Source organism: Gossypium arboreum, chromosome 6 (genome assembly GCF_025698485.1).
Source record: "Gossypium arboreum isolate Shixiya-1 chromosome 6, ASM2569848v2, whole genome shotgun sequence".
NCBI lineage: Eukaryota > Viridiplantae > Streptophyta > Magnoliopsida > Malvales > Malvaceae > Gossypium > Gossypium arboreum.
In genome coordinates, this window is record NC_069075.1 from 20,114,000 (window position 1) to 20,126,601 (window position 12,602).

Below are 12,602 nucleotides of genomic sequence, written 5' to 3' on the forward strand. Positions count from 1 at the left end.
GAAGCTTGAGAAGTGGTATCACCCTTAGGGTTTCTTTCGATTCTCCCATTCACTTAGGATGAGCCACCTTAGTATTATGGGCTATAGCCACTGCATTTATTTACTGCTTTATATTTTTCTTGTATATGATACGATGGATGATATGTTAGCATGCATGTTATAGGACATTGATAAGATCAATTAAAGGATTAAAATGGACAAATGTTGACAATTAATGGTGAGATTAATTTAATTTAGAACCCCTCAATAAAATATTAAGTTAAGATTGCTTTCTAATATTTACCATTGTTAAAGTCTCGATTGATACAATGTGGGTTTTGCTAAAGTGAAGTACATGTATCCATCTTGGTCAAACGTGAAGAATAAGCAAGTGACATTCACTGGTTATAATATTTGTTAATAACTTAACTAGGTTACTCTAATAGGATTAGATACCTAGAGGGAAGAGTTTTTGATAATCATGAGATGATTGGAACAAAAGTTATTCACAAAAAAGATGACTTACATGAGATATAATTAGAAAGTGTTGCTTACCTAAATAACCATAATCTTCAAAGTAAAGCAAAGTAATAATAGGTGAAATATTGATCCTTACCCACTAGAAAACTTAAGAGAAAGTCTTTTCAAAATTAAAATACGATGGTTATTAATTTTGAATAAAATAGTAGGAGCATCATTTAATAAAGTCCTTTCTAATGATTATATTAAACTTGGTAAACATATTCATGAGCATATTTTGTTATTGTAGATTTATTATGGCAAACAACACAAACTCTTTATCATTGCTATTTTTTCTTGAGAATGACAAGTTGCATGGCTTAAACTTCCTTGACTGGTTCCATAACTTGAGGATTGTCCTTAAACAAGAACGAAAATTATATGTCATTGAAAAACCTGTTCTTTTGGAACTAGTAGCTAATGCCTCCAAAGCTAACAATGATGCTTATAAGAAGCATCTTGATGACATGTTAGGCATAGGATGTCTAATGCTTGCCACCATGACTCTTGAGCTTCAAAAGCAATATGAGGATATTGTTGCCTATGATATGATCCAACAACTCAAGGAATTATATGAAGGGCAAGCACGTCAAGAGAGGTACGAGACCTATAAAGATCTATTTCGATGCAAAATGGTAGAGGGATCTCCTGTAGGAACTCACGTTCTCACGATAATAAGCTATATTGAAAGCCTTGAAAAACTAGGATTCCCTCTAGGTGTGGAGTTGGCCACTGATGTCATCCTGCAATCATTATCGAATAGTTTTAGCCAATTTATTCTTAATTTTAACATGAATGAGATTAATAAGACTTTGCCATAGTTACTCAGCATGTTACGAACTACTAAAAGTAACATGAAAAAGGCTGGGCCTAAACCCATTCTGATGGTCCTCAAGGATAAAGGCAAAGGAAAGGCCAAAGCAAAGCCTAAGGACAATGGTAAAGCCAAGCCCAACAAAGGAAAATCTGCACTGCAACCTATAGGAGGAATTTCTAAGGAAGGAAAATGTTTCCATTGTGGTAAGACCAGACATTAGAAGAGGAACTTCCCTCCTTATTGACCTCCTTTGGATTTACTAACGTTCAAAGTGTGAATACTATAATAAAATATAGAATGATAAGGCGGTATCTGCAAGTATACGGGTCGAGTTATAATATAGTGTTACAACGAAGTAGGTCAGTACTCTAAGGATCGTACCCAAGGGAGGCGAGTGCTAGATCTATTCTAACCTAAACACTAAAAAATATAATTAGTACTTTTAAATAAATTATAGTACGAGAGCAGCAAGTGAGGGTTTTTATGGATTTTATAATACTAAAATAACATAAAATAAATAAAACTCAAGAGGTAGAAAAGCAGAGTAAATCAAATCTCAATTATGGGTGATTAGTTTGCTTCGGTAATCCCCATCAATTGTTGTTTTGGGTTCCTCGTCAATCAACTAGTTACTACCATAGCAAAATCTTCCGATCTTCCACTAACATAACGAGTCAACAAGAACTATTTATCTTTCAACCTCACAATCTAGACTAGCTTGGGGGTGAAGGTATTCACGAATGGGAAATACCAAATTTGGGCTAATTCCTACCTTGATGACTTCTCGTGGTTGTTAGACCCAGGGTTTGTTTCGCATTCTTCCTTTCTCAAATAGCTAATCTGTTGAGTGACCCTATAAAACAGTTAACAAATCATACCTCCACTCGCTAATCCCCAATAAAAGGATTAGTTTCTCATGACTTTCATAAAAAATATAGAATAGATTGAAGAATTAATCATAATGAATGAATTGAAGTAAAAAGTTTAAGAAAAGCCTGATTTATATTGATAATAAATGTGAATCCACAAAAGTTGATCTCTTTCACGATTTAGATCTCTTGAAATAAAATAAAGACAAATAAAATAAACTCTAAAAAACCTAAGAAAGCAAGAAAACAAAACTAAATTTAAAGAAAGAATCTAAGCTAATGGAATGGTCTCTATGACATGTGCCAAATGAGCCTACTTATAGCCTTCAGGTGCTCGTCATCCTTAACCCTAGGTCAGCTAGCATTTCCGAGCTTTAAGTTCCATTGTGCAAACCAAAACATCACTGCTTTGTGTTTATTTTCCATCCTAGAGTCAAAGTCATGACACACCAAAACCTATGTCGTGACAGAGGTGGCAGTATACTCTTCCTTCAGACGTCTTTAGGGGTATGTCGCGACACCCTTAATCTGTGTCATGACATCGAAGGCAACTTCGTACCCTCTCCATTTTGTTCTTTATGTTGCGACATCGGGCCTCCCATGTTGCGACATAGCATCTAGTATTGGTCTAAAATGCCTTCTAATGGTCTCCTGCACACTTACAAGGTATGTTAGCTCTCTCTTAGGCCTCTTTTGGCCCTTAGGGTCAATAAAAGACTCAATTTTCACATTTTGTTGAAGGTAAGTAAAGCTAAAGAAACTTAACTAAAATATAACAAAGATGTTTGTATTCGAGCTCCTTAAATGTGAAAACTAGTTTAATTTGCTACACCGATTTACGGTAGATTACCTATCTTGAAGAGGTCAAGAAGGCAAAGGAAAGTGGAGCGTCCACTTCAGATATTTATGTTATTGATATTAATTTATCAACATTTACTTCTTGGGTATTAGATACCGGTTGTGGTTCTTATATTTGTACCTTTGTACAAAGACTGCAAATGAGTAAGAATTTGGCTAAAGGAGATTTGGTCCTGCGAATTGCAAATGGAGCAAGAGTTGCTACATTAGTTGTAGAAACACATATTTTATCATTGTCTAGTGGACTTGATTTAATTTTGGAGGATTGTTATTTTGTGCCAGGCTTGACTAGAAACATTATGTTATTTTGTGCCAGGCTTGACTAGAAACATTATGTTATTTTGTGCCAGGCTTGACTAGAAACATTATTTCAATTTCTTATTTAGACAAAATTGGTTTTGAGATAATTATTAAGAATAATTGTTGATCATTTTATCTCAATAATCTTTTTTTATGGTTCAGCACAATTAGTAAATGACTATATTTTAAATCAAGATATGTCCATTAATAACATAAATACTAAAAGATCCAAAATAAATGACTCTAATCAAACTTATCTTTGACATTGTCAATCGGGCTATATAAGTGAGAAGTTCATATCAAAGCTCCATAAAGATGAAATTTTGGACTTTTTTATTTTTGAACAATTGGAGATATATGAGTCTTACTTGTTGGGTAAAATGACTAAAACTCCTTTTAATAGTAAAACTGAGCGAGCTAGTGATTTATTAAGCTTAATTCATAGTGTTGTATGTGGACCAATGAACACACAAGCAAGAAGAGGTTTTAAATATTTCATTACTTTCACTGATGACTTCAGTAGATATGGGTATATTTATCTTATGTGCCATAAATCTGAAGCCCTTGAAAAGTTCAAGGAATTTAAAAATGAAGTACAAAACCAACTAGGAAAAGTATTAAGGCAATTTGATCAAATCGAGGAGGAGAATACTTAAGCTCAGAGTTTGATGTGTTTTTGAAAAAAATATGGGGTTTTCTCACAACGTACACCTCCTGGTACTCCACAACAGAATGGAATTTCTAAAAGAAGAAATAGAACACTGTTAGACATGGTTCGATCAATGATGAATCATATTGGTCTTCCTACTTCCTTTTGGGGACATGCACTTGAAACAACTACTTTCACATTAAATTGTGTTCCATCTAAATTGGTTAAAAAGACACTATATGAGATGTGGAATAGAAAGCGTCCTAGTATGTCTTTCATGAAGAATTAGGGTTGTAAAGTTATTTTAAATTTCAGACTTCTCGCTAGAACCCAAATATCAAAAGTGCATCTTTGTGGGATATCCTAAGGAAACCAAAGGATACTATTTCTTAAATTCTATCTAGAACAAAGTGTTTGTTACTCGAACAAAATTCTTTCTTGAAAGAGATTTTGTCTCTAGAAAAGGAAGTGGTAGAAGAATAGAACTTAGAGAAATTCGAGAACAACAACAGTTCACTAAACCAAAGATTTAACAACAACAGGTTCCACAAGTTGTTGCGAAACAATCAGCTATTTTGGGAACACAACTACCACGAAGATTTTTAAGAGAACGCCATGTACCTGAGATATATAGATTTCCCATTACAACACATGGTGATATTTTACTTATGGTTCAAGATGAACCTAGGACTTATGAAGAAGTAGTGGCGAGCCCAGGATTTTGAGAAATGGCTTAAGATTATAAGGTCTAAGATGGATTCCATGTTAGAAAAATAAGTATGAATTTGGCTGACCCACCTAAAGGGGTTAAACCAATAGGGTGCAAGTGATTTTTAAAAAGAAAATTGACATGGTTGGTAATGTACAAACATACAAAGGGAAATTATTTGTTAAAGGTTTTCGCAAAGTTCATGGTATTGATTATGATGAAACCTTTTGTCCTATTGTTGTGTTTAAATCCATCCAGATCTTACTTGTAATAGCTACATTTCATGATTATGAAATATGGCAGATGGACGTCAAAACAACTTTCCTTAATGGGAAACTGGAAGAGGATGTGTACATGACACAATCAGAAGGTTTTATCAATCCAAAAGATGTTGGTAAGATATGTATACTAAAAAGAACAATTTATGGATTAAAGTAAGCTTTTTGAAGTTAGAATCTTCATTTTAATTATGCGATCAAAGAGTTTGGTTTTATAAAAAAGGAAGATGAGTTGTAATGGAGGTGCTCCCACTAATTTTCTTAAAAATTCAATAGTGCTCCTAATATGTATATAGTACCAAGTTTTGTGTTTTGCTTTAATGGAGGTGCTGTGAGTTGGAAAAGTTTAAAACAAGATACAATAATTGATTCTACAACTGAGACCGAGTATATTGCAACTCTTAAAAAAAAATTCCCTTCTTTTTATTGAAAATAAGTCATGGACATGACAAAATATTATTATTTGAATTTGTTTATTGCTAACTCTTATATTAAAGCATGTATAAAAAGTAATACTCTTATCAAACATATAGATTTCTTCTTGTTATTGTGTTAAAAAGTGTTGAATTATACAATACTAATATCTGAAGAATACTGTTTTTAGTATTGACTGAATGAATTTTGAATGAAGAGTCAATACATCTTTATATAGCTGAAGCTATCATTCATAGTTACTGATTAACTACTTTAACAACCATTAACCGTCTTAACTAACTTACTAACCACCTTTAGTTAATACCCTAACATTCTCCCCGTTTTCCTCTAAGTCTGTACCTTTGTCAGCAGTAGATAGAACCTTAAGAGCATTGCGAAACGCAGCAAAGTGCTTTAACGTAATTGGTTTAGTAAGAACATCAGCTATTTGATTGGCTGATGGAACAAAGTTAACTTGAAGAGATCCATCAAGAACCTTTTCTCGGACAAAGTGATGATCGATCTCCACGTGTTTGACTCGAGCATGGTGCGTAGGATTTGCTGCCATGGAAACCGTGGATGTGTTATCACACCAGACCACTGGAATCGAGCTAAGATGTATGCCAAGTTCCTCTAACAGTTGGCGAACCCATAACAGCTCTGACACGCAATTTGCAAGACTGCGATACTCAGCTTCAGACGAGGATCGAGAGACAACAGCCTGTTTCGTAGAGCACCATGCAACCGGATTTGGACCAAGATACACTACGTAACCTGTAGTGGACCGACGATCTTCCAGAGATGAAGCCCAGTCAGCATCACAGTAACATTCCAACTGAAATGGCCCTTTTGAAAAACTCAGACCATGCTCTATGGTCCTAACCAGGTAGCGCAGAGCCCGCTTAACAGCTTTCCAATGCAGCTCACTCGGGGAATTCATGAATTGGCTTAGCTTATTGACACAGAAAGACAAATCAGGCCTGGTGATACAAAGATACTGGAGCATACCAACCACACTGCGATATAGATGAGCATCAACCATCGGAGAGCTTCCATTAGTAATGACAAGTTTAGGCATGCTGACCATAGGTGTAGGTGTGACTGCTGCCCCAAGCATATCAGCCTTTTGAAGGATTTCTAGAACATATTTCTTCTGACTAAGGAAGACCCCATGTTCATTATGGTGAACCTCAATGCCCAAAAAATAGTTAAGATAACCCATGTCCTTAAGAGCGAACCTGTGATGGAGTTGTTTGACAACCGAATCAATGGTAGTAGACGAGTTACCAGTTATCACAATATCATCCACATACACCATAAGAAACAAATAGCCATTAGTGGAGATACGAATGAACAGAGAAGGATCTGCCTTTGACTCACGAAAACCCAGTCGATCCACAAGGAACTATTTGAGAGTGTGAAACCAAGCCCGAGGTGCTTGTCGGAGACCATATAGGGCTTTGTTTAGCTTACAAACAAGAGGCTATTCAGCAGCACCTAGCACTTCAAAACCAAGTGGCTGGTGCATGTAAATGTCTTCAGTCAGCTTGCCATTAAGGAAGGCATTGTTGACATCGACCTATCTTAAACACCACCCTTGCATCATTGCAATAGCTAGAACTGTCTGAATGGTCACTGATTGCACAACTGGACTGAAAGTGTCTCTGAAATCCAGACCGACATGCTGCAAAAACCCCTTCACAACTAACTGAGCCTTATATCTGTCTATAGTCCCATCGGCCTTCTTTTTTACTTTAAAAAGCCATTTACATCCAAAGGACTTGCGGTTGCTCGAGAGTGTGCAAAGACTCCAGGTACCATTGGAAAGAAGAGCTTGAAGCTCATTGTGAACTGCATCTTTCAAGTGCTCATGTTTCATGGCCTCATGTATATTTGATGGGGTTTCAAAGGAAAGTGCAGAAGCTGAACTCAGAAACACCTTTGGCTTGAAGATGCCTACTTTACCCCGAGTTATCATTGGATGGGATTTAAGAGGAGGTGAATGTGTGGAGCTAGACAAATGGGATATTGAAGGGTTCGGCAGAGAAGAATTGTGGGTGCTAGACATAGGAGAACTGGTGGTAGAATTGGTTGACCTTATGTTGTTAAAGTCGAGTATAGGTTCTGAAGAAATAGTGGGATTAGATGAGAAATTAATGGGAGCCGACTGTGATGGTATAGTTGATCTGACAGATGGAGATAAAACAAGCAATTTAGTATTGACCGAAGGAGCAGTAGTGGACTTTGGATTGGGATATAGTGTTTGAAAAGGGAAGGTGGTTTCATGAAATGTCACATGTCGAGATACATAGATCTTTCCATCTGGAGCCAAGCATCTATATCCTTTGTGTAAAGAAGAATAACCGAGGAACGTACAAGAGAGGGATCGAAACTGTAGTTTGTGTTTGTTATAGGGTCTCAAGTTTGGAAAACACAGACATCCAAACACCTTGAGGGAGAGGTAACATGGTTTATTATGAAACAATTCTTCATAAGGTGAGAGGGAGCCTAGGAGAGCTGAAGGTAACCCATTGATAAGGTATATTGCACTAGCAAAGGCATCATTCCAATATCTCAATGGCATGGATGCATGAGCCAGCATAGACAAGCCAACTTCAACAATTTGCCGATGCTTGCGTTCAGCAATTCCATTCTGAGCTGAAGTATGTGGGCATGTAAACTTATGTAGGACTCCTTGTTGAGACAAGTATCCTTTTAATGCATGGAACTCACCCCCTCCATCAGATTGAAATATCTTAAGCTTGAAGCCAAGTAACCTCTCTGCCATTCGAAGAAACTATGGAAATATGGTTGAAACTTCAGACTTTTGTCTCATGAAGTAAACCCAAGTATATCTGGTGCATGCATCAGTGAAAGCCACATAATACCGAAACCCATTTAAAGATATCGGTGCTGGACCCCAAACATTAGCAACCACTAAGCTCAAAGGAGTGACATATTCAGAAGCAGAATGAGAGAATGGTAGATTTCTTTCTTTTCCAAGGTGACATGCAACACAATCAAAATAATCTTTATTCGAAACAAAAGGTACATTACAATGTGATAAAGCCTTGGTAAGAGTACTTGTACAAGGATGTCCAAGTCGAGCGTGCCAAAGACTAACAGGCACAAAACCACTTGCTGTAAGACCATGAGCTGAGCAGTGACGCGACTGAAAATTGTCCTTCAGCTGAAGTCTGTAGAGTCCATGATGCACCGAGCCACGTAAAAGGACTTCCTTGGTATGCAGATCACGTACTTGACACTGTGTGGGAAGGAACTCGAACATCACATTATTATCCTTTGTAAATTGTGAGACTGAAAGTAGATTTTTCGTTATTCCAGTAACATGCAACAGAGAACGCATATACGAAGGACATGTTCTAGTGAGCAAAGAAGACTGACCAGTGGAGTGTACAGGCAGAGCACTGCCATTACCAACATAAATCTTACCTGGGCCATTATAGGGAGTACTCTCACCAATAGCAGTGGCTGAATGAGTAAGATGGTGTGTTGCGCTTGAGTCGGGGAACCAGGCATTATCATAAACAGTCTCCGGAGTAGCAACATAAGCTTGTGGAGAAGAAGTTGACACTGTTGAAGTGTAACTAGTTTGTGGGGTATTGGCATTCCATGACATTGGTGAAGTAGGTGGAATTACCCATCCAGGCTGCATATAAGGTGGAGGAGACGATCCCACCTACGGTGAAAAAGGAGCCCCTTGTCCAAACATACAAACATTCGCCTGAGAGGAAGAAGGTCTATAACCGGTATTCTTATAAGATAAGTCAAATCGATGGTAGCACCGATCAACTAAGTGCCCCATTTTTCCACATAGCTGACATTGTATGCGTGAGCCAGATGACCTACCACGGCCACGACCACGACCACGAGACCCTGTTGATGGACGATATGCCGGAGGTGTATCATTGTTGGTAGCAGAACCAGTTGTCTGATGAGTAACCACATTTTCCAAGGAAGGAAACTCCAGAATCATTGTTTGATGTCGAGCTTCTGCATCAATCAACATTGTCATGACCCCTTGAACAGTATAAGGTGTATGACTGGCAGTAATAATTGTGATAACTGAGTCATATTCGGGTGGCAATCCATTGAGAATTGCTGTGACATGTTCTCGTTCGCTAATGACCTCACCGCAGTTAGCTAGATTGTCACAAAACCCCTTAATCTTCATTAAAAAATCTTTCATGGAAAGATCACCTTTTCGTTGAGAGTGTAAAGCTCTGCGAAAGAACATTAGGTGGGAGGTGGTCTTGCTGCCATAAAGACTAGCAATTGCATTCCAAATTTGGGCGCTTGTGCCCATACCAATAAGATGTGGAAGGACAGTGGTACTTATAGAAGACAAGAGCCAAGACGCCAGCGCACTATCCTGCTGCTCAAAACGACTGAACTCTGGATTTTCTTGGGGAATCCCATCAGCGTCCGGAAGTGTTGCAGGAGGTGGAACAGTACAAGAATCCAAGAACTGTTGAAGTTTGTAAGTCTTGATCGCAAGCAAGACTTGTTGTCGCCACAAGAGAAAATTGTCATCATCAAGAATCACACTAATCTTTTTAGTAGAAAAGAACCTATTATCAAAGTTATCAACAGCAGAAAGCCATGGCTGGTGCAGTCAACTGAGCTGAGTGCTGTGAAAACTCCATTAACAGACAAATAAAAGAAAAGAAAAAAAAAACTTCAGGAACTCTAGACATCTGATACCATGTTGAATTATACAATACTAATATCTGAAGAATACTGTTTTTAGTATTGACTGAATGAATTTTGAATGAAGAGTGAATACATCTTTATATAGCTGAAGCTATCATTCATAGTTACTGATTAACTACTTTAACAACCATTAACCGTCTTGACTAACTTACTAACCACCTTTAGTTAATACTCTAACAAAAAGAACATTATTTTTTGAGTATAATGTCAAATTTAGCCCTCAATATTTATATGGGTTATCAACTTGACCCTTAATCATTTTTTAGCTAAATTTTATCATTGACATTTCAAAAAAGTTAAATTGCTTTCTTTAACGGAAATACTGACTAAAACCTTAATTTTTTAACGATGATGGTGTGTCAAACCTCATGTATTTCATGCTAAAATGATATTATTTGTCATATATGTTGCATCAACAAATAATTTAATAATTATAAAAATTTCAAAATTCAAAAATATAAAGTTCATTAAAATAAAAAATAATTATAATGAAGTGTATGTAGATTGCCATGTGGGTTATCATATTTAAAAACCTAACGTTTTAGTTAATATTTCTCTTAAAAGTCAATAAGACTATTTTTAAAAGGCTAATGGTTAAATTCAACTCTTTCAAAAAGTTAAGAGCTAAAATTAATTTTTTTAAATAGAAGTCAAATTTATAAAAATATAAATATTACATACTAAATTTATCATTATACAATTTTTTATGCAAATGCAAATAAAAGAACATAAATGGTAGTGATCAACACTTGATATTTATGAATTTTTTTTCCTGGTCGGTTAGATTTCTGTAATTTTGCTCACATATTTGACCGATTTTACCTTTTAACCCTTATTTAAAATTATATATTGGGTAAAGTATATAAACAATCACTCAATTATTAGCGTATTTTTGTTTTTGTCACTTAAATTTAAAATTTCTATTTCACTCACTAATATTATTGAAATTGAACATTTTGATCACTCATCCATTAAATTACCAATGGAATGTTAAAATGGCATTTTTATTACCATAATAACAAATTTAGCCCTCTAATTTTTACAAATTCTATCAATTTGTTTAGACAAATTTAACCCTCAACTTTACACATTCTGTCAATTTAGTCTTGATTCTTAAAATTTCAAAATAAAATTTTAGAAATTTTAAAATAAAAAGATATTTAAAATTTCATTTTTTTATAAAAATACAAAAAAATATAGATAAACAAATACTCATTTTTCTAACAAGAAATGTATTTATTTAAATAATAATTTTTAAATAAAATAAATTTTAAATAAACCCACAAACAATACTTAAATCAAATTCAAAATTTCCTTTTTATATTTATTTTATAAGTAATAATTTATTTATTATATGTCTAGCCTTGTTTCTTAATCCTCAGCAAATTTGTCGAGCGCTGAGCATCACCTTAGCCCACAACCATCATCACCAATAAGCACTACTCTGAACTTCTCAATTTCCATATCCTTCATTGTCATGCCATCGAACTATGGATTAGATCCAAAGCTGTCTGCATGACCTTCCACATACTGGTCTCTTAGACCTTGTCCTCACTTATATATCCCCAATCATGCTTGACCTCAAGCATAACTTCAAACACAACAAACTCATTTTAAGCAACAACCTAAAGACATTAAGTCTTATCATTTTCAACCTCATGCTGTAGTTTTTGATCCTACCTAAATTTGTGGTTGTTAATGTTGACAAAAAGGGGGAAAAGTTAAATATGCTTAAGTCTTCTTCATAGTTTTCCTCCTTAAGTTTTTTATTTATAAAATTATTATTTTAATAAATAAATTTCATGTTAGAATATGAGAAAAATAGATATTCACTTATTATAAATATTTTTATAATTTTGTATGTATTTTATCGAAAATAAACTCTTAAATAATTCTTATTTTTAATTTTTATTTTAATTTTAAGTTTTAAGAATCAAGACTAAATTTAAAAAATGTATAAAGTTTGAGAGCTAAATTTTTAAATTTTTAGAATTAGGACCAAATTGATAAAATTTGTAAATATTGAAGAGTGAATTTGATATTATGGCAATAAAAAGGCTACACAACATTCCTATAGTGATTTAATGGATAAGTATTATAATTTTAATGACTAAAATAGAAAACTTTAAACTCAGGATGAGAAAATTAAAACAAAATAATAGTTAAATGGCTACTTATATAGTTTGCCCTTCATGCATATAACATAAAAATATGATTTTCAGAATAATAGTTTTATGAAAATCATAAAAAGCTTACTCTTACAATTCAATAAAATTCACAAATATAAAAATACTTATTTAATTATTCCATTTTAATAAGTCATAATGACATGAATGCCCACTACTTTATCAATTTATTTATGTTGTTCTCATTCAATTTCTTTCTTTCTTATTAAATAATATGATTCAATTTATAGGGTAAGATTTGGTACTGTGTATTCATATATAAATTAGTATTAATTTTATTTTATTTAATA

General features: G+C 34.7%; 2 protein-coding genes across 2 annotated transcripts; one reads left to right on the forward strand and one right to left on the reverse strand.

The window, feature by feature from the left end:
- Nucleotides 1–755: 755 nt before the first annotated feature.
- LOC108481612 (uncharacterized) lies at nucleotides 756–1,319 on the forward strand. The gene has a single exon (XM_017784722.1). The coding sequence runs from the start codon at nucleotides 756–758 to the stop codon at nucleotides 1,317–1,319; it is 564 nt and encodes a 187-aa protein (XP_017640211.1).
- A 6,870-nt stretch (nucleotides 1,320–8,189) lies between these two features.
- LOC108481611 (retrovirus-related Pol polyprotein from transposon RE1) lies at nucleotides 8,190–11,599 on the reverse strand. Its single transcript, XM_017784721.1, has 3 exons — nucleotides 11,535–11,599; nucleotides 9,138–9,984; nucleotides 8,190–9,092 (listed from the first exon to the last, which is right to left on the reverse strand). Exons 1-3 carry the CDS (start codon nucleotides 11,597–11,599, stop codon nucleotides 8,190–8,192), a joined length of 1,815 nt encoding a protein of 604 aa, XP_017640210.1.
- Between the last annotated feature and the right edge of the window lie 1,003 nt (nucleotides 11,600–12,602).

Coding starts and splice junctions, on each gene's coding strand:
- LOC108481612 (XM_017784722.1), top strand. CDS start 756: ATGGCAAACAACACAAACTCTTTATCATTGCTATTTTTTCTTGAGAAT.
- LOC108481611 (XM_017784721.1), bottom strand. CDS start 11,599: ATGAAGGATATGGAAATTGAGAAGTTCAGAGTAGTGCTTATTGGTGAT. Junction 9,985..11,534: donor GATGATGGTTGTGGGCTAAG/GTGATGCTCAGC, acceptor CTTTGATAATAG/GTTCTTTTCTACTAAAAAGA. Junction 9,093..9,137: donor ATAGACCTTCTTCCTCTCAG/GCGAATGTTTGT, acceptor TTTTCACCGTAG/GTGGGATCGTCTCCTCCACC.